The sequence below is a fragment of the Fusarium pseudograminearum genome, chromosome 1 (assembly GCF_000303195.2).
Source record: "Fusarium pseudograminearum CS3096 chromosome 1, whole genome shotgun sequence".
Lineage (NCBI taxonomy): Eukaryota > Fungi > Ascomycota > Sordariomycetes > Hypocreales > Nectriaceae > Fusarium > Fusarium pseudograminearum.
Window position 1 is genome coordinate 7574003 of NC_031951.1, and position 21177 is coordinate 7595179.

The window sequence follows — 21177 nt, forward strand, 5'->3', positions numbered from 1 at the left end:
AGATTTTACTAACATCTGCCGTTAGCAAGGATTGTTTCCTGCAGCTAAGCCATTTTGGCATATTTCCCCTAGGGCTGTAAATTAATTTGCGTCAAATTGTTTATCCATGTCGTCACTATAAGTTGAGGCTGCGACTATGCACTTTGGAGTTAGCTCAACAAAACAAGTATTTCAAAACCGGTGAGCAATGGGAGGGCAGGCTTTTCACTTCAACACAACCAGCTGGTCAATCGTGATTGGAATCATATCATACTAATGAACTGAGCAAGAAATACATTCGCCCCTAGCAAGCATTGCGTAACTGACAGCGATTGGTCTAGATATGAGGCCCGTTAGGTTGCCACTTGGACGCAGAGCCGAAAACAGTCCATAGATGATATACCATGATTAGCATCCCATTGTGGAGTTGATGCAGTCCTTCCGAAGGCTCTTTTTTTCTTTTCTCCGCCCCCCCTACAGTTACATTCACGCGTGGCACAGTTATTCAGCTTTGCTTTGTAGGTTGCGCAGGTCCCAAGAAGCATGTTTTTTGTGGTTCTTGGCAACGTTAATGACTCATGTGTGTTTTTGTTCTGAGGTGCAGTTGCGGAACCGCGACGGGGCTCTGTGTGCAGATCACGCAAGCCACTTACATAGACAGCAGGGACCAACGCCTCTCGGTGTTGTTGAGGGTTGCGAAGTTTGAGTGGATTCCTGTTTTAGCACCATGATTCGGTGATGCCAACTTCATGATCTACCAATACGAAGGTCTTTCAGACTGGTCACATAAGTGTGTTTCTATCCAAGAATATCGTCAATCTTTGCATGGGATACCTTTACCTCGTGTTGGAGAGCAGATTGTCGCCAGTTATACTAAATCAAGGTTAGATCTCTGCGTTGTCTACACGCTTAGATCGGAAAGGGGTTAGAAAGGATCATATCCTAGCAGATTTCTCTCATTGTCTTACCCAACAAAAATTGAAGAATACCAGGGAAGTCATTCTACCTGGTTGGTTTACTCTTGGCAATCAAATTCAATCTCTACTACTCTGTATGTAAAAACGAGGCGAGATCAATAAAGTTTTGGCTTAAAACAAATACCCCGGAAGGAAATATTGCTACCGTATGATTGGATGTAGCAGTCTCCTTAGCACCAGGTTCTTGACTCTGTTCGTCTTGGGCTGTGATGAGAACAGGTTAGCCAGACCGGCATGGTATCCGGATAGCCGGATAGTTGATCTCTATTTTACCAGAAGCAAGGATACGAAGATGAGCCTTACAGTTGGACCACGGAGCGAGAAACCCATCGTTTTCAGTCAATCCATGCTTTTCAGCTTTGCTAGCCTTGCACATCATTTCCCCATATAGATTCTTCTCTCGTGCCGTCCCGTATTTAGCGCTCTTGATCAGGTACGACGACAGATCAGGTAGGTGGCCATGATCATATCAGGATTTAATTATCCAACCGATTTATGATTCGCTGGATCGTCGTTCAGCAGAGATTTCAAGTGTGGAAAGACTTATCCCACTCTTTTTCCGGCGCCCAACTTGTCTCTTCTCGCTCGTGTACCTCTGTTTCCCGACCTTTCTCGCATCTCTTCCTGCATCCGACCATTTTACTGGGGCAATTTCCAAGCGAGTTGCAGGGTAGGTCTATTTTTTCACGTTAGGTAACGTGTAACGACAGCAAAAACGAAATCTAGTAATTTGATCGAGCAGACAGAGCAGACCTAGAAGGCTTCGTTATCACTATCACTGCGATGAATTCCTCATCGTGTGATAGGTCTTTTGGGCCATATGCAGAAGGCTGTAGAGGTGGCTTTGACTTCACGTTGCTGTTTGAAGAATCCATACTTGTCGTGCCGATCACTGCCTTGCTGCTCCTGGCAGCCCCGTTTCGAGCTACATACCTGCTGCGCAAGCATAGCGTCAAAGTTGAACATAGTTACTGGCTGTATTGCAAGATTGTAAGTTGATAGCCTCAGATCACTCCATGATGCATATTGTAACAACTCAAAGATTTTATGTCTGCTCCTGTTAGCATCCCAGATCGCTTTCCTCATCTGCTGGACCCAGTCTCCAGCCGTTGCTACCAAAGCTTCTCTGCCAGCTGCCGCTTTATCCATTGTTGCATCCATCAGTTTGTTGGGCCTGTCTTATGTCGAGCACGTTTATTCGTATCGACCATCGACTGTGCTGAACCTATTTCTGCTTTTCTCTGTTCTCTTCGATGCTACGCGAACGCGAACCCTGTGGCTGCAAGGCTACAATCGTCCTGCAGCCATCACCGCCCTTATTTCAACGGTGGTCAAGATTTTGATGCTGTCGGCGGAGACCATCGAGAAACGCGGATTCTTGCGTCCAGAGTATCGCGAGCTGCCGTCAGAAGTGACGAGTGGCGTTTTCTCGCATTGGTTTTTTTCTTGGCAACTCCCCCTGTTCCGGGTTGGCTATTCTCATGACTTGGAGATTGAAAGTCTATTCCCTCTCGAAAAGCACTTCAAGTCTTCCTATCTTCAGAGTCTACTACAAACTGCATGGACCAAAGGTTTGTTTTTCTTGTTCTCCAAATTTATCACGTCCAGTGGAAATTGCTAATGCGAAACTAGCACCCAAGAAAGGAGACTATGATTTATTGTTAGTCGTTTTTAAAACTTTGAAACGACCTATTTTATCAATCATCTTTCCACGCCTGTGTTTCATTGGGTTTACTTTCTGTCAGCCGTTTCTCATCTCGGCAACTTTGTCGTGGGCTGAGAAGGACGCCGATTCCAATGACATGAACCAAGGCTATGGCCTAATAGGCGCTTGGTTTCTTGTTTTTATTGGTCTAGCTGTAAGACTTTCTTTTGCATATGTTTAAAAGAAATTCTATTAACATACGATAACAGGTAACAACGGGCCAGTATCAGCACTTGACTGTTCGCGCCACAACTATGGTACGCGGTCAACTCATCTCAATGCTGTATGACAAGGCTTCAGATTTGAGCATCACAGCTGCCAACCCGACGGCAGCCTTGACTCTGATGAGCGCTGACATCGAGAGGATTGACTCGGGATGGCGAACGGCTCATGATGTGTGGGCAAACTTGATCGAGATTGTCATTGCAGTCTACCTATTAGGTCGTCAGCTCGGACTAGCGTGTCTTATACCTGTTGGGGCAGCTATCTGTGAGTATCTGTCAAAAGCTTCTTACAACATATTCTAATTTAGTGTCACAGTTTCCATCGTCGGATCCGTCATTGCTGTCAGCTTCGTCATGGCTCGACAGGCCATGTGGCTTGAGGCTATCGAGAGAAGAATTTCTGTGACATCGCAGATGCTAGGAAGTATGAAGGGCGTCAAGATGTGTGGTCTATCCGAGGTTCTAGGTACACGTATCCAGGCCATGCGAGAGGAAGAATTGCATATCTCGGGCAAATTCCGCAGGCTTTTGATCTGGAACATGGTATTGGGTAAGTGGTCGAAATTACACTGAGCCTTGTAATTTCAAGATGAATTTCGCTAACTCTGGTATTTGCAGCCTACCTCGCTCCCATCTTCGCCCCCGTTCTGAGCTTCATGACGTATAGTCTTTTGGCTCAATCACAAGGAGGAAGAGGAAATCTGGACACAAACCGCATGTTCACATCCTTATCGTTATTCGCACTTTTACAAGAGCCTCTGGCGTCTTTCGTTACCTCGCTATCCTCCTTCATGGGGTCTGTCGGGAGTTTTGTCCGCATCCAAGCTTTCCTCAACACAGACGCCCGCTTAGATGGTAGGATAGTCCAGTATAACGGTGAGACTGAGCATTCTTTGATCTCTGGTGTTTCAAGCAGCGAAGAAAAGCACCCTGTATCACCAATTCAGGAATCTATGATGAAGACTGAACCATTGGGGGATGGTAACGCCTTCGTCATCAGGAACGCTTCTTTTGGATACGACAAGAATGAAACACCCACCCTCAGCAACATCGACGCTGTCATCCCTTCAGGTAAACTGACGCTTATTGTTGGTCCCGTTGGGAGCGGCAAGTCGACTCTTATGAAGGCATTGCTCGGAGAGGTCGGGATCATGCAAGGCTCTGTACATGCATCAAACTCCACGGTTGCCTACTGCGACCAAACCCCTTGGCATATGAATGGTACGGTCCGAGAAAGCATTATTGCCTTCTCTCGGCCGGATGAGCGATGGTATCAAAAGGTATTGGAAGCTTGTGCCTTGAAGCAAGACCTCACTCAGTTGCCCCGGGGAGATCTCAGCAACATTGGAAGTAGGGGACTTGTCCTCAGTGGAGGTCAGAGTCAACGAGTCAGCCTGGCACGAGCAGTGTATGCCCAGAAGTCCACCATTATCCTTGATGATGTTTTCAGTGGTCTCGATGCTCATACCGAGACTGCCGTCTTCAACAATCTTCTTGGGAGTCATGGTATCCTTCGAGACTTGAACACAACAGTCATCGTCGTCTCTTCTCGCGGTACGTACAGTATCTCATGATTTTCTTAGATCTAGCTAACTTTGACACAGTCAACCGACTCCCGTATGCAGATCACATCATTTGCCTTGATGGTACTGGAACGGGTTGTATCCAAGGAACTTTCGATAAGCTGAACGAGTCAGACAATTACGTGTCTCACTCTGACGTGTCTTCTCCTGATGGGACACGATCGAAAGCACCTAGTTCTGGTCCTGCTTCTGCTTCTGTTCCTGTTCCTGAGTCCTCAGCTACCGCATTGGCGGAGTTGGACATGGAGCTTATGGAGAGCAAGAAGGATGGTGCGGGTCGTCGCAGCGGAGATGTGGCAATTTACATGTACTACATGAATGCTATCGGCTGGATCCCAACTATGGTCTTTGTCCTGGCAATTTGTGCCTACATATTTTGCCAGTCTTTCCCTACCATATGGCTCAATTGGTGGGCTGCTGCCAATGCGAAAGAGCCATTTACACGACTTGGCTACTACCTGGGTGTCTACGCCATGTTAGGCGCATTGTCTATCATTTTCTTGGTATTGAGCACCTGGCAAATGATCGTCACCATGGTACCACTGTCGGGCAACAACTTCCACCAGAGTCTACTCAAGACAGTTCTCAATGCGCCCATGTCCTTTTTCGCAGCCACTGACGCCGGTACCACCATCAACCGCTTCAGTCAGGATCTCCAGCTCATCGACATGGACTTGCCCCTCTCAGCGCTCAACACGTTTGCCACATTCGTTCTTTGTATCGCCGAGATGATCTTGATCGCTGTCGGGTCGTACTACACTGCCATTGCATTCCCCTTTCTCCTTGCGACGCTGTGGGTGGTGCAACATACATACCTGAGAACGTCCCGACAGCTCCGATTCATGGATCTGGAAGCAAAGAGCCCGCTCTACGCCCTCTTTACCGAGACTGTCACTGGATTGGCCACGCTGCGTGCCTTTGGTTGGCGCGATGCTCTTGAGAAAAAGCACCATGAGCTTCTGGACCGGTCGCAGAGACCCTTCTACCTCCTCTACGCAGTTCAGAGGTGGCTTACTCTTGTTCTCGATATGATTGTGACTGTCATAGCTGTCTTGGTTGTGGTCCTTGTCACACAATTGCGAGGCAAGCTTCCAGCTGGATTGATCGGTGTAGCTCTCGTCAACATCATCCAATTCAGTCAACATCTCAAGCTGTTGATGACTTTCTGGACAACCTTGGAGACTCACATCGGTGCAATCTCGAGGATCAAGTCGTTCACATCTGACACCGCGTCTGAGCATGAGCCGCAGGAAAAGGAGCAGCCGCCGTCCGTGTGGCCATCCAAAGGAACAATTGTGTTTGATCAAGTGTCTGCGGGATACAAGTACGTCTACGGTCGATTATTGTGATGAGTTGCTTGCTGACCTGTACCCTTGCAGAGAATCCGAAGATGTCCTTAAGAACATAAGTCTGAATATTGAAGCTGGGCAAAAGGTTGGCATTTGTGGACGGACTGGAAGGTATGTCGTTAATTATCTCTCATCATTTCATCAGCTGACCAGATTTTCCTGCAGTGGCAAGAGTTCTATGGTTTCGTGCCTCTTTCGCATGATAGACCTTCACGGTGGTCGCATAATGGTAGATGACCTTGATATCAGCACGATTCCTCGCGAGGAGATTCGCACCAGACTTGTCGGCGTGCCCCAAGACGCATTCCTCATTGATGGAAGCAGCGTGAGGTTGAACGCCGACCCTGCTGGAGGGCTGACGGACGCCGCAATTGAAGATGCGTTGAGAGCGGTCGAGTTGTGGGATATCGTGACCGACAATGGCGGCCTCGACACGTCCATTGAAGAGCTTCATCTTTCGCATGGTCAGAGGCAATTGTTTTGCATCGGGCGTGCTATTCTACGACCTTCGCCCATTGTGGTTCTTGACGAAGCAACCAGCAGGTATGTACCCATTGCTTCCATCGCATGCTTGTGAGCTATATGCTAATGTTATTTACGCAGTGTCGACTCGCGCGTCGACGAGCTTGTCCAGCGTCTGGTGCGTGAGCGGTTCAGTAATCGGACAGTCATCTCCATCGTTCACAAGCTTCAGTCTGCACTGGATGACTTTGACATGGTGGTTGTGCTTGACGCGGGTAAGCTGCAAGAGATCGGACACCCGCAAGAGCTCTTGGCAAAGGGACCCGATGCTTCCACGTTTGCTTCGATGTATCAGAGTGTCGCGACGGAGAAGAAGGAGAACAAGTAGTAGTCTGGTGAAGTTGCGTTAGAGGGCATTTGAGAGACGCGCCAGAGACACTACTAAGAGCGCGTCATGGGGACCTAAAGCAGATGGGGCAGAAATAGTAGCTAAGGTTATCAACCACTAAATCAACTTTGTGATCCACCTGCGCGTAGGTAATAAAAGATCGGGCCGAGTTCTCTCGGCAAGGCTGGACTGGACTTGGTGTCTGTGTCACATTGAGTACCGTACCCCACCCAGCTTTGGAGTTCACTCAACTTTAGGGTAACATCTCAGCAATAACTACCAAATATCTTTATTACTGTATTCGTGCATAAAAATGTGTTTCTTGATAGTAGATACTATATTAGATAAAACCTATTTCAATTTTCATCATTCTGTAACTTGTTATGAGAATGGAGCGCGAGGAGGGGAATTCATGTGACTTGTTTATTGCGTCTTCAATTGAACTGGAAAATGTACAAAAATCTTACCAAACTTGAGGCTTCAAGCGACTTGCGCATGATGCAGAAAGTGACCAATCAAATTGGCGGATATGCTGACATAATACATACTGTGCTGACTAATCATATCCCACTTTGCGAGACTCATGCCTTGCTGCCTTAGAGCCTTGCGCGGCTGACGGAACAACTATCCTCCATCATCTCTTCTTCTTTCCTATTGGCCCGACCACCTACTCATTTCCCTCTGTATTCGCATTCCCTCACGCGATGCCACGCTGACTCTTCGCACATCTTTGCATCACGATGGGGCCTTGTTTTATCCTTCTCTCGCCGTCGCCTTCTCACGCTTCTCTGCCTTTCACCTGACAACCTTTTCATGAACCGAAACCATCACCCGAACCGCGTCCAAAGAGGCGGTAAATCGCGCTACAGGCCATTAAAATTCCGACTTGTACCCATCAAACGAGCGCATTGCGTCCTTTGCTGGAACAACCGGGGCCTGTAGAAGGGACCTGTTTAGTCTCGCAGCGCGCTGGAGACTGACGGGTTGCCTGGCAGCGAAGCTGTTCCTCCTTGGTCGCGGTTAGGGCTGGGTAGCTACTAGGTAAGTTACGCACGTTATCGTCGCGCTTAATGGTCGCAGGAATGTCGTCTTCACCATGCCTCGATATTCACCACTCCGCCAAGGCCGTAATTCAATGGCAGTCCGACACTACGACACATACTCTGGCAAAGCCAGATCCCCAAGTCAGCTCTATAACATTCACCTGCCGCTTCGATAAAACATGCGCCTTCTTCGAGCTGAGCATTCCCGTCAAGCTCAAGGGATTAGACACCACCACAGCCGTTACATTACGCGCATGCGCCTCGTCCATAGTCTCTCTGGACGTAGTCAAGAACCCGACTGTTCCCGTCACAATACAACGAGAGTTTGACTCTCCCACTCTGTGCCTCAATTTCACCTTGAACCACCACCTCAACGTCCTTGTTCCCACTCCTGCACTAGAGCCGCCATCTCCCGCCCGAAAACATTCAGGTGCAGTTCTTGACGCGATCCGTGAACTTTCCAATGCCACCGTTCTATCCATCTTTATCGAGGCTCAGGCCGCACCCTCGTCGCTCCAATCCATCAGTGATGCCGTCACTGAGGGTCTTCTCAAGTCTTTTCACAGCCTCCGATATCATCTTGCTAGTATGTATGGCGGCCTCGGAGCCAAGCTTATCGATCTGTCGGTTCAGACAGCACTCCCACCACCGGCCTATGACGATACCGATCCGCCGCCACCGCCACCGATCGATTGCAATTACAGTAAGAAGCGCCCTCGACAAGACAGCCAGTCCCCACGCAGCAGTGATATCGCCCTCATTTGGGATGAGCTGCGGTCTTTAAAAGAGACAAGATGTCGGGATCAAGTACGGATCGAAGCCTTGGAGACGGAGAATAAGAGATTGAGACAAGAGAACGAAGACCTGGTCAAAGGCATGGATACGATGCGAGAGCGATGCAATGCCTTGGAAGATGGCTTCGAAGTTCTCAACAAGTCCACTGAGGGCTTTATGGATACATATGATAACGAATTGACGGAATTGCGCGACGACATTCACTCGCTGGAGGGAATGGTCAACTTCCTACAAGAGGGTCAAGTCAGTGACGAGACGGCGAAGAGGATAAAGGATGCCGTTGTTAAGGATATTACAACGCGGCTTTCGGCAGATTGAGCCAGCGTCAGTCATTGGCCAGCCAGGTGCGGCCTTGACCCAGGCTGCTTTGCAATCTAGGGATATACCATCAACATCTGATCACATACGCTTGGGATATCTTGAGATATATCAAGGTTACATATAATAAAGACATAGACCTTTTTTTTCAAGCCTTTTTCTTTCTGATTGCCACTTGTCTATTGCTCGAAGCCTTTCGTTCAGTAGTCCATGAAAACTCCCTATTTACTAACCTATTTCCTTCTGCAACTCAACCAGCCTTGGCCTGAGTACCCTTGCCTTATCCAAATCAACGTGCTGCCATACAGTTGTTAGTGTCCCAAGCAGTTCCAGCTCTTCTTTCGGATTAGTCGTGAAAGGGAGGAGTTTTTCGAGCAGGTCGATAGCCTCCTGGTACTGGTGGTTTTCCTGGTAGGCTTCTGCCAGAGCAACCGTCAGCTTTCTCTGCAATGGAAGTCGTTCAGGGTGGTTTTCAGCATCCAGGATCGTTTCTCGGAGTTTGATCTCTTCTTTCAACTGCCCGTTTATAGTCAGGGTGCGCAAGAGCTCTATCCTGTGTGTAGTCCAGCCTGGATGGTCCTCCATGAAACCGGAAGGCTCTGCCTTTCCGAGTTCCGCGAACACTTTGGCTGCTTCTTTATGCTTGTGCAATGCTATGAAAGCCTTTGCGAGCTCTAGCGCGAGGTTTAAGATGAGAAGAAGTGCATCGTCCACCTCGGGGTTTATTATATTTGCCTTTTTGCCCATCAGTCGCTGGCTAAGGCTGAGCCGACTCTTGGTCAAGAACTGCTGAAGAGGTTTAACCTCCTGGAGCATGTCAAACACCAAATGGGAATGCTTGCATCCTGCGTAGGCCTTTGCGAGCTCGAGCTGTGATTCGAGCAGCTTTGGGCTGTTTTTGCTCAGACGAAGTTCCCTCCAATGCAAAGCTTCTTTCAGGAACGGAACGGCAGAGTCTGGCTCACCGTTGTTAATCAGACCCCGACCAATCAAGAAAGCAACATCGAAAGTAGACTCGTCTTCCTGATTCATAAGACCGTTGCTATTGGAATACAGTTTGTGGAGATGACTCCCGTACTGCTCCCAATCATCACTATTCATGGTATTGCGGCCAGCAAAGTTTGTGGCAACATGACGGATCGCCTTGAGGATGGTTTCTTTCCCACGTTCGGCTTGTTGAATGCCCATTTGTGTCAGATAGTGGAGCAGGGGATGCATTTCGAGATGGTTGGCCCCTCCAATCTTCACCAGGCGATATCTGACCAACTTGTCGATTGTGTTGTTCAATGACCCAGACTCAGGATCCGGCAGCAGCTTCTTTGGGATGTACGCAGGTTGGATCCACGATATGAACGTCAGAAGATCCCAGGCAGCTTTGTCAGTGCGTGAGATGTGGTCGAATGACGCAAACCATGCCCTGGCTGTTGCACCATGAGATTCCATGGCCTCGGGGAACTCGCGCTTCACATATTCCACCATAGCGTTCGCTTCCGCGCTATCCAGTATACGGATGTAGTCTCTGGTCGATATGGATCTCTGGCATGTGTAGGCTTCAGCCAGTCGCATCGCCAAGCGACAGCTGTCGAGCTTGCGTAGTAGTGCCTCCGGGACTTCGCCTGGGCGGCTCGACAATCTCTCCCAGAATCTACGTGCGTCTTCTGGCTCCATCTTGATCAGGTCATCTTTGTCTGGTTTTTCCAGGCGATCCAGTAATAGTGGGATACCGTACAGAAATCCGCGCTGACTCTGCTTCTGTGCCTTGAGCGCCTCGCGTGACCACGAATTATTGATGCTCGTCCACTCATCCGACAAGTCATCCAAAACAAAGGTTTTGGTCAAACGCCCCGGGTCTCCCCAGCGGTTCTTCAACATCAAACCTATGAGCAGCCGGGAGAAGTCCTGACAGTTGTTGTCCAAGAGGCGATAAGCTGCCACTGTATTAAGCTCACGTACAGTCTTTGCTCGGTCACTGGGCAGTAGTTTTTCTGTCTGAAGTCTCCACGGCCTCACCACGTACTCTTGAAGGACAAACTGTGCTGCTCTTCTGTTAGTCAAAACTGGGCGTATGAATCTGCGAGTCGTACATACCTGCTAGTACAAATTCGGGCCAGCTGAAGTACATGGTTTGTTCTTGATACAGTTCCTCGGTTGAATGATCGCGCTCATGGTGACCTGACCCAGCTGGCCTGCGAACAAAGACAATTTCATCGGGTTGAATATCCTGCTTAAATTCGGGGTTCTCCTTGGCTTGCCAGACGGCTTCAAGTTGAAGGGCCTCAACGGACTCGCTGGTCCAGTTGCTCCCATAGACTCTGTATATATCTTGTGGGAAGTCAATCTGCCAAATCAACATGTCAGAGTATGTAACAAGGGCAGTTATCAAGGGAACTTTGCCTACTTCCAGCTCCTTTTGGTCATCTCTACGGATGTAAACTCCCCAGTGAGCCAGCCTGTCGATGCTGACGACAGTTGGGAAGTGCACACAAGCTATCCCAACCTTCCACTTGGATCGACACCAACGATTTCTCTCGGTAGGTATGTAGTCGGTGCTGACCGAACCGTAGGTATCCTTGACCAGCTGCTCAAAGACGTACTTGCCATCATCAACTCGATAGTTGAATTCAGCCCGACGTGATTTCTTGGAAGGTCCGGACAAGTTTGAATACCCGAACAAGGAGCCAGTCATTATGGAAGATACAATTGGGATTGTGGGATGGCTCGGATTTGGGGTTCGATGCAATTACCGTGTGGTTTTAGGCGGCGAGAAAGACTTGTGTAGATTCAGAAGTAAAGTACGCGAATCAAGAGCTTAACTACCTAAGATCAGGCGATGCTAGGTAAAATATGGCAGAAGAGGGATGAAGTCATCCTCTGGCCTGTAATGGATGGTTGCCCAGTAAGTATGACAAGTGTGACAATGAGCTGCAAGACCAGGATCTCTACAAATAGCATTGATGCAAACAGACCTTTGGTTACCTAGGGCTGAAAGACTAGGCTGCAGCCTGCCTGGTGGTGGCTGCTAGGCTGCAACTCGGCTGAAGGTGTCGCGGAGTTGGGCCAAACGACCCAGCCTCCTAGGGCGAACAACAAGACCTACATCACTGATGGGGATTTCTCCAAGCGGCTTATAATGACTGATTCCACGTCGAAGTGCCGTGCCCATGGCAGCTGGGCCGCCGAGGAATATTTGAAGTGTTCGAGTTATCCAGATGGAGAAACATCTGCTCTAGACCACAGCCTGCTTGCTCACGCACTGCCTCATGCATGCTTAGCCTATCAGCTGCAATCGTCCGCCTCATTGTCTCTCGACTGCAGGCGCCATGTTTCAGCACAGCGTTACCATAGGGTAAGCGGCACTCCCAACACTCGTGACCAGGCCGCGAGGCTCTGCGTGGATGTGAGAAGATGATGGATTTTTACGAGCATGGAGTTTCCATGTTTAAGTTGGGTACTTGGGCCTATATGTGTTATCCGGCCTCACCATTGAACCGGAACCTGATCTACCAAATGGACCATCCAGGATATATCCTTTCGATTGGAATTCATGTTGGTGTACAAAATGTGGTTGTGATTGTTCACGTGGGGCCCTTCGTATAGGTAGGCACCTTATGTACATAGCCACCACTTGCAAATGCAAATTGTACTTGCATATGCATCTCACTGCTGGCCAACCATGGGACACGCGAGTCGTCCGGCAATTGGTCACGCCAGTCTTCTCGAATAGACTACACCGCCTCGCATCGACCAGGCTATCGAAGCCGTTCGCACAGGCAGGCGACGAGGGATGGGGAATAAGGTACATATGCTAAGACAGCCCCAGAAAGACTCGCCTTTGGCTATTGATCCAAGCAGCTAACTTGCAGCCCCGTGATATGGTAACAATCGACGCATGATGGATGCTGTGAAAAAGGTCTTCCCATTTCACTTGGCCGCATGGCAAGTTGCGACAACCACCATCGACGCAGCCGTCAATGAGCCAAACGAATATAAAAGCGATCGCATGATTCAGCAATGGCGTACAGCCATGCTATCCCAACTCTCCAACGTCGAGATCATTGTAAGGAACCTAAAAGCCGACGAACGAGCCATCTGACATAATTGCCCAAGGGAGCCATTATGAGTGCCACCATCGTTGGCGCTTTCACGTGGTCTTCTCTCGAGAGGCTCTCTCCCGTGGCCGATGCCATGGTTCGTACCCTCTGGTACAGCAGTTTGGTATTGGGTGTTGGTGCCGTTGCCCTGAGCTTGCAACAGAGTGTCTTTCTAACGCGCATCGGATGTTTACCCCAGGCGAACGCCATGTGCCGGCGCATGCTCTCGCGTGATATAGGCCTAGGCCAGCGTATTCCACGCTGGGATCAGGTGATTCTATGGCAGACTGCGGTAGGATTGCTCGAGTTTAGCATATACACGTGGCTGGGCGGGTTCATCGCCTTTGTTGGAGACACAACGTATATAGGGTTATCGAGTCCTGGCAAGGGAAATCAAGTGGTTGGTGATACTATACACTCATTTACGAAAGAGAGACAAGTTGACATGCTTTATATAGGTTGCGGGCTTTTGTTCCGTCGCGGTTATCGCGACACTGACTACATACATCTTCAGCATGCTTCGACTGTGGCACATGGCAGCGCGGGATTTATCACAGTTTTCATAGCAATACAAGTACTTGTAATTGAATCAGGAACGACTTGAAGAGAATGTCAACCAGAACGTCAACGAATAGAGAATATAACCCAATGATGGCATCAGAAGCCACCTTGCGCCAACAATGGGAAATTAACCGAGTCTTTTATACTGGCCCTGGTGTTGAAAACTTTCTCCGAGGTGTAGGCTTTTTGACTGAAAGCTGTTTGTCTAAGTGATTATGACACTGATTGTTGCAGATTATAGTAGGCCTTGAACGAGTCTGAGGTTTCACAACTCCTCAAGACCTCTACAGCTGATGAAAACTGCCTTGTTCTACTCACTGTGACTTATGAGACTACCACAGAAGGTCAGAAATGAAACACGTTGCGCGCAACGCTTCTATTGGCGAAAAGGCCTGGATCCCAACGAGAAACATCCTGGCCTCCGAACCAACTCCCCGATGCTTAGAGGGGTTGAAACCCCGAGGTAATACAACCTTCTTAAGAAACTTGGGAGTAAGGCCATAGGCGGCGAGAACTCGGGGGCTGTGTGGTGGAATCTAGATGCCTGCACCCACCTAATGGAGTTTTGATTGATACGGGGCTGAGATCTCGGAGACCGTAAAAGCAGGCACCTGTCATGGATACGAAGTCACTCCAATTTCGTCTCAGGATACAACGCTGTTCATCACCCAGAATATTTCTACATGGTCTATAAGATATGATTACAAGCTGCGGCGAGAACATATGAAAATCACTAAATTCCCAGAGTAACCATTATTAACAGCAACCATGTTGATTTATGAGTTTGATTTCACTTCTTTAGGGTATAGTCATTATCTATCTACTTGACCTCGAGTTTCTTTCGTACATCTAGGACAGTTGCCATGTGTTTATTCCGAATCAACATTTCCAAAGCGAGAAACAGCTGGCTCCTATTGTCGTTACCCAGCATGGTTGACTGGGGGTCACAGAACTTCTTTGAAAAATCACTTAGCAAGTTCCCCATCTTACCGAGCTCGCTGAGCATGATGTGTCCAATCATGCGCTCTCTATTCTCAGAATCTAGTTCATATGCTCCGATCGTCATCGGCGGCATGATGAGACTTGACGGCTCACTTCCGTCTCGTGGCACATTTGTGTCCCGTGGCACTGACCTCTCGGTGTCCTTCCCATCATTAGATGGTGTAGGGCTGGTGTGATCGTCGATTGTTGCCGCACTGGCATCGTTGGGACCATTGCAGTTTTTCAGCACGATGTGGTACCAGGATAAGATGCGCAACAACACCGCTGTGGCCAGCAATGCGACGTTGTCATTCGGGGTGCATGTGCATGACATGGCAGTGGTGACACACTTGAGTGTTGCACGGCTGGCTGTCAGAATGGTCCCGAGATTTTGTGACGCTTTGGGGTTACCCCAGCATGACAGGGAAGGAAGGTCGGGTTTTGCCAGTGCGGATATAAGATCAGCCTCGCAGTGTTGCTTGTCTTGGAGTGGGCATGTTGATCTATGTCCCGTGCTGTCGGCACCAGCTCCACTGCCATTGACCACCCCTGCTGCCGATGAGGCGATGCTCTTTGGATATGGGAAGGCATCCATTCTTTCCATACTCTTGCTGATATTGCTGTCACCAGCAATTGATTCCATATCTGACAACCACACCAGATGGTTATTGTCTGGTGTGAGAGACTCAGAGCTACTGCCACTGGTCAACAGCTCGACAAGGTCGGGACAGGTGCCCCAGCTGTCAGCTTGGCTAAGCATTGAACTGAAGCCAGTGCTCACTGCAGCTACAGATGACGCACTGCTGATGGAAGTAAATGGCGGAGTGCCATTCCGTTGGTCGCTTTCAGGGTGTGCAGTGTCGAGTGTCCTCTTTCTCGACCGCTGAGAAGGGCTGTAGCTACAGACCTGGCCACGTCGCTCGCATCTCTGACACCAAGGCTGTTCCTTGCCGCAGCGAACTTTTGACTTGGCACAGTTGTCGCAACTTTCGCGGTAGTTCTCTACCCTGCGGAGGAGGGGGTCTGTGGAACTCATGTGGATATGTAGAGAGTGGTGCATGTGATTATGACAGGGTGACTGTGAGTGATGAACTCTTTGGGCCAATCCGGGTGATTATGACAATGGCAAGCTGTAGTGATGGATTTGCTCAGTTCCTGGCAGATCGTCGATATTTATTTCAGACGGACCTAGACCATTTTTATACACAAAAGGCCCTGTTCAGCCACAGATCTGGATCGAGTATATGGGATGCGACCCCCAGGACGATCTGATATAATAATTACAGTAAGCTGAAAAAAACCAAACTCAGCTAGCAGAGGAGAAGCTGCTGCGAACTGCATTTGAGTTGGGGACAGTACGTGTCACGCCTGATTTGCGGGATGAATTCAACCGTCGGCAGGGTACGAGATGACAGCATGCAGTGATTCCTTCAAAGGACCAGGGTCTCTCGCATGCAAGTCTGTCATGATACGATTACAAACATTGATAGGTGCAGTTTAGGAAGGTCATTTCAGGACTATGGCCCGCTCCCGCAGGATTGCCCGCAGCCATGGGCATGTCTAGGACGGATAATTGGTGCCGTTGGAGTAACACGGACCCGTTTTGTCTTACAGGCAAGTTGAAGTTTGGCCTGTTAGGTTTTTGTTGTGTCAACATATGGAGATCTTTGCAGCCTGTAGTTATGTTTGAATTTATGGTTGATGTTATCTAAAAATACAAACAGTGAATTCATTTTTTATAAAGCTGTTGAACAAGTAAACAATGAGACAACGTGAAAAATGCTACTGATTGTACGTATCATTGTTATACTCGGTACGCGTATAGCAGGCATCTTGCAGAGGGTTTGAGTTTTCGCTAAGTAGAACGAAAACCCAAAACAGGCGAACCAAAACTTAAAAGACGAGCGAGAACTCAAGATGATTCGATCGAAATCCTAACCTTAACCAAAACAGAAGAAAAAACAAAAGTCCCAGTCAACGTGCATATGAGGATCTCAGCTATCTAACCGAGAATGAGGAGATTACTCGAACTGGCGCTTTATGGAGACATTTTGGGCCAAAGATAACAAGTAACCTAGGTCAATAAAGGGTAGGTAGGTAGAGTGAAACATCAGGCTACAGCTGCCTGGGAAACACCGCCGTAGTCCGTTCTCGGGCACTCAGTAGCCGGGCCGGACGGTAGTTGTCTTAGTATCATTCCTTCGGTCCGATGCAAGCCCCCGAATTGTTTAGCCCGAAAGGTGGCATATGCAATGCAAGTAGGGACGGGAGGAAAAGGGGGCTTAACGGCTGAGGACCAATTGACTCAAAAGGGCCAGCTTATCTGTCTTTATTAGGAAGTGATGTATAACTTTTAACAACCATGATCAACAGCTTCTCTCTGTTTGCTCACATCACTCCAGCTCCAGTCATCAGATCATCGCTCCACAGCCGCTGTTCCATCATCATATCATCCCGCAAAACCATGTCTTCTTTTGCTGCTGCGCCGTATCGGCACGTCATGATGCCATTCAGCCCAGCCCAGGATGCCCAGGCTCACGGCAACTCGGCACTTACTAAGCTGACGGATGCTATTCCGGACCTCAAGGTCTACACACGCTCATCGCCTCACTACGAGTCCCTTCGCGGGGTCTACAATAAGCTCATCACGGCTCAACCCCTTGCCATCTGTCGGCCCACTTCGGTCGCTCAAGTCCAGGCCATTGTTAAGACTGTCTCGGGGTTGGATATCCCACTCGGAGTCCGCGGAGGCGGCCATGATGTTTTTGGTCGCGGTTGCATTGCCGACTCTGTCACCATCGACATGAGAGAGCTGGACACCCAGGAGCTCTCCCAAGATAAGAAGACAGTCAAAGTCGGCGGTGGTATCACGAGCAAAAACCTCGTTGGCTTCTTGGGGTCGCACAATCTTTGCACCTCGAATGGCTTCGCGGGTGAAGCTGGATGGACGTCGTGGGCGTCGTGGGGAGGGTACGGCCCGCTGGGGGACTATGTTGGTCTAGGCGTAGATAACATTGTTGGGGCCAAGATCGTCACGGCTAGCGGCGATGTTGTCGACGCCAAGGGGGACTCTGAGCTGCTGTGGGCGCTACGTGGTGGAGGTGGTAACTTCGGAGTGATTGCCGAGACTGACGTGCGGGTTTATCCCATGTCCACTATCCAGGCTGGCTTTATCGTGTACCCTTGGCCAGAAACTGCCGACGTGTTGCTTCGTTTGCAGGCCCTTCTAGACTCTGGGGTCCCCGACAAACTTTGTTTACAGGCAGGGTTTACCAAGGGCGAATGGGGTCTTGGGATGGCCATAACCTACATCTGGCCTGAAGCCGAGACGATTGGACCTGAGAGCGAGGAGTGGCTACAGAAGCTGAAAGGTCTCGGCACGTGCATCGTCGATACGGTTGGAGAGAGTAAGTGTGCTGCTAACTAATCCCTGTCTTTCCTACTAGCCCAAGGACCAGCTACGGCACAGAGAAATAGACTACTGACACGGGGAAATTATAGCGACCTTTGAGGCTTTTCAGGGCAGCATTTCCAGCGCTATCAGCAACCCTGTCAACGTGACATCTCGGCATATCAGTATCTCCAAGTTCACCAACGACACCCTCCAGCAGCTGATCGGCGCTTGCGAGTCGATGCCTGCTGAGGCTGATTGCTCCATCACATGCACGATCCTCCACGGAAAGGCGGCGCAGGCAAATGCCTTATCTGCCTTCGGCACCCGACGGCCGCACATCATGTTTCATATCAACGCCGTCACCGAGGAAGCGGCGCATGAACATGTCGCTATCGCATGGGCCGACCGCTTGGTTGATGGTGTGGAAGCGACGGGCGATAGTATTGGGTCCACATATGTCAGTTTCATGGAGTCGGACAAGGACCCCAAGGGTTGTTACGGGGAGAATTGGGAGCGGCTCAAGGCTGTCAAGAAGGAGGTTGACCCAGACGATGTTTTTAGATTCGTGCATGGTCGCATCCCGGCTGCTTGAGCCGTCAGTGCACCTTGATGAGATCGGCCGTGCTACAGTAGATAGTCTGTCAGATTAGAGGTGCCTCATCACATCATTGAGGCCAACATATTACGTACTTTGAATCACACCTGTCATTTTATCATGCCCCAACCTTTGATTTAGTCGCGATCTTAGTAACCTTGGTGTTTAGTCCAGTTGTGAGGTGAGGCCCGCTCTTGGTCCATGTACCACATTCATCATCTGACAAGCTGCGGTATATTAGTGACACCTATCTATTAGCTCTATTGACCCTGCAGAAAACCTAATAATAAGACATGGTACACAACACATTATTCAGTTACACAATAGGGAATTGAAAATAAAGTAAAATTGAGTTTAATATATATTGGAACTTTTGTTAGGGCGCCCGTTTACCGAACAAACACACGAAACTGGTTCAGTAGATTCAGTAGCTTAGTGGGACTAAATTAGTGCCTTCTGTGACAGATGGATTAATTAAGGGTCCACCAAGCTATTCAATGTTCTGAGTTTGTACTATAATAGTGCGGGCACTCTAAGTAGCCTCAATTATCTGTCTTCGTATCTCTCCATTACTTCCAAACCTACCTTTTTATTGCATTACACCATGCCACCCCAGAAATGAATAATGCTTGTCTAAAAAATTAATGTACAAATTCCTGACCCTTGACATTCTTCCACTCGATGCCTAATGAAGGTAGAACGGCAAAACAAGCAGCCGCAAGACCGACGTAGAAATAACTGCGAAGCGCTGCGTTGTACTCAACAAGCACCTCAGCAAGACGATCAGCTGGAATAACGTGGCGTAATTGGGTAGCACCGGTGCCAATGATTCTCGCAACATCAATCCCATCAAATGATGTGAGACGAGATCTCAGCTCATTGTTGAAGACGGCTTGGGCAACACAGACGAGAACTGAACCGCCGAGGGACTGGGCAAAGAACATGAGTGACACACCCGTAGGCACATCACTTTGCTTGACGGCAACTTGGGTTCCCAAGCTGGCAAGCTGCATGCCCTGACCGATACCGAGACCGAGGATGATCTGATATCCGATCCAAGTGCGGGTTGGTGTGTCGACAACAAAAGTGGTGATAAGACCGCCACCGACTGACATGAAAATTACAGAAGAGAAAAAGACGGGGTTGAACCAGCCGACGCCGTTGATGACACCACCAGAGACGATGGCACCAAAGACAAGCGACAGGACAAGAGGGAGTGTGTCGATACCAGAGGTGATGGCATCTGTTCCTCGAATACCTTGGAACCAGATGGGCAATGCGATCAAGAAAACAATGAGAACAGATCCAAGGCAGAAAGCAAAGATTGTGCCGAGCCAGACATTTCGGATCTTGAACAGACGAGGTGGGACAGTGGCGTTCTCTTGTTGCCAGATCTGGATGCCAATAAAGACAAGGAGAAGCACGCAGGCCAGTACAAGAAGCGCGACGATGCGGCCGCTGTCCCAGGCGTATTTCTCACCACCCCATTGAAGAGCAAGGATGAGACAAATGACTCCAGGGAGGAAGACGAGGTTTCCCCATGGATCGAGCTGCTTGATCTGTTGCTTGATGGAGACAGGTTCATTGACGGGAAACTGCGGGAAGAGAAGAATAAGGCAAGCGACAGCTGCTCCTCCGACAGGAAGACTGGACACGAGATAGTTAGCATTGTTCAAATTAGCCTAAAGGTGGAGGTGGATCGATACTTACTTGATGTAAAAGCACCATCGCCAAGTGACGTGATCAGTGAAAGCTCCTCCGATCAAGGGCGCGATGACCGAAGCAATGCCGAAGACGGCCCCCATCATGCCCACATATCCAGCACGTTTGGACAGAGGCGTGACGGTGGTGATGAGGATGGTAGAGCCAGAGTAGATGCCCGCAGAACCTGCGCCAGCAATGGCACGTCCGATGATGAAGGCGACCGAGTTGGGTGCCACGCCACAGAGGAGGGAACCAAGTTCAAAGAAGAAAATGGCAACGAGGTAGACGGTCTTGGTTGGGTAGAAAGTAAAAATGCGCCCCCAAAGAAGCTGAGTAGCAGAGCTGGTGATGAGATAAGCGCTCGCGTACCAGCTGATATCACCGAGGGCGTTGAAGTCATCGGTGATGCGAGGGATAGCAGTGGCGATGATTGTGCGGTCCAAGGCGACGAGGAACATGGCTACCATGTTGGAAAGGATGATGGCAGCCAGCTTGAGGCCGTGGGGGTACTTGGACTCATCCTCAGCTGCCTCAGGCTTGGATTCAGAGGGTTCTGATGTTGGGGGGGCTTCATTAGGTGTGGGAGTTGGAGTGGTTGCTCTGTCGAGCTTCTCCATGTCTGTGGTGTCTGTCATGGTGTTGCTGCGAAAGAGAGGGTATTAGGTGATGATGGATAAGGATTGAATGGTGATGCAGATGGATGACAAGATTGAGGAAATGGCAGTCGAAGATAAGCCTTAAAATACAAACATTTTGAAGAGTGAATCCGGGACATGATAGCGTCCGGACGGGGGAAAGAAATTAACAGCGGAGCGGGAGACTTGATCTCGGTGACGGAGGAGGATTAATTGTTGATGGCATCTTGAGAGCGGTCCCGCTGTGTCGTTGTCCGTGTCGGGTCGGGTATAAAGACGCTAAAACTGAGCTTCGGGACCGAAGGCGTCCATCAGCCCTGAGACTCCCTGAGAGCGGTCCCGCGCGGGTCTCTCACTACAGGCTCGGGCATAGACAAACAGGCTTGGGCATGG

At 49.4% G+C, this 21177-nt stretch overlaps 7 protein-coding genes across 7 annotated transcripts; 4 read left to right on the top strand and 3 right to left on the bottom strand.

Annotated features, from left to right (window-relative positions):
* Positions 1-1739: 1739 nt before the first annotated feature.
* On the top strand, positions 1740-6667 carry FPSE_03807 (uncharacterized protein; the record flags this gene model as incomplete). The annotated part of the gene is made up of 10 exons (XM_009256927.1): positions 1740-1946; positions 1999-2527; positions 2589-2815; positions 2871-3150; positions 3202-3435; positions 3504-4439; positions 4490-5792; positions 5848-5928; positions 5983-6360; positions 6421-6667. The coding sequence occupies 10 exons, from the start codon at positions 1740-1742 to the stop codon at positions 6665-6667; spliced, it is 4422 nt and encodes a 1473-aa protein (XP_009255202.1).
* A 1082-nt stretch (positions 6668-7749) lies between these two features.
* Positions 7750-8823, top strand: FPSE_03806 (uncharacterized protein; the record flags this gene model as incomplete). The annotated part of the gene is made up of 1 exon (XM_009256926.1): positions 7750-8823. One exon carries the CDS (start codon positions 7750-7752, stop codon positions 8821-8823), a length of 1074 nt encoding a protein of 357 aa, XP_009255201.1.
* A 228-nt stretch (positions 8824-9051) lies between these two features.
* Positions 9052-11509, bottom strand: FPSE_03805 (uncharacterized protein; the record flags this gene model as incomplete). Its single annotated transcript, XM_009256925.1, has 2 exons — positions 9052-10859; positions 10912-11509. The coding sequence occupies 2 exons, from the start codon at positions 11507-11509 to the stop codon at positions 9052-9054; spliced, it is 2406 nt and encodes an 801-aa protein (XP_009255200.1).
* A 1430-nt stretch (positions 11510-12939) lies between these two features.
* Positions 12940-13549, top strand: FPSE_03804 (uncharacterized protein; the record flags this gene model as incomplete). Its single annotated transcript, XM_009256924.1, has 2 exons — positions 12940-13314; positions 13508-13549. 2 exons carry the CDS (start codon positions 12940-12942, stop codon positions 13547-13549), a joined length of 417 nt encoding a protein of 138 aa, XP_009255199.1.
* A 746-nt stretch (positions 13550-14295) lies between these two features.
* On the bottom strand, positions 14296-15492 carry aurR1 (the record flags this gene model as incomplete). Its single annotated transcript, XM_009256923.1, has 1 exon — positions 14296-15492. The coding sequence occupies one exon, from the start codon at positions 15490-15492 to the stop codon at positions 14296-14298; it is 1197 nt and encodes a 398-aa protein (XP_009255198.1).
* Positions 15493-16920: 1428 nt separating this feature from the next.
* Positions 16921-18442, top strand: aurO (the record flags this gene model as incomplete). Its single annotated transcript, XM_009256922.1, has 2 exons — positions 16921-17863; positions 17958-18442. 2 exons carry the CDS (start codon positions 16921-16923, stop codon positions 18440-18442), a joined length of 1428 nt encoding a protein of 475 aa, XP_009255197.1.
* Positions 18443-19086: 644 nt separating this feature from the next.
* aurT lies at positions 19087-20784 on the bottom strand (the record flags this gene model as incomplete). Its single annotated transcript, XM_009256921.1, has 2 exons — positions 19087-20092; positions 20156-20784. The coding sequence occupies 2 exons, from the start codon at positions 20782-20784 to the stop codon at positions 19087-19089; spliced, it is 1635 nt and encodes a 544-aa protein (XP_009255196.1).
* Between the last annotated feature and the right edge of the window lie 393 nt (positions 20785-21177).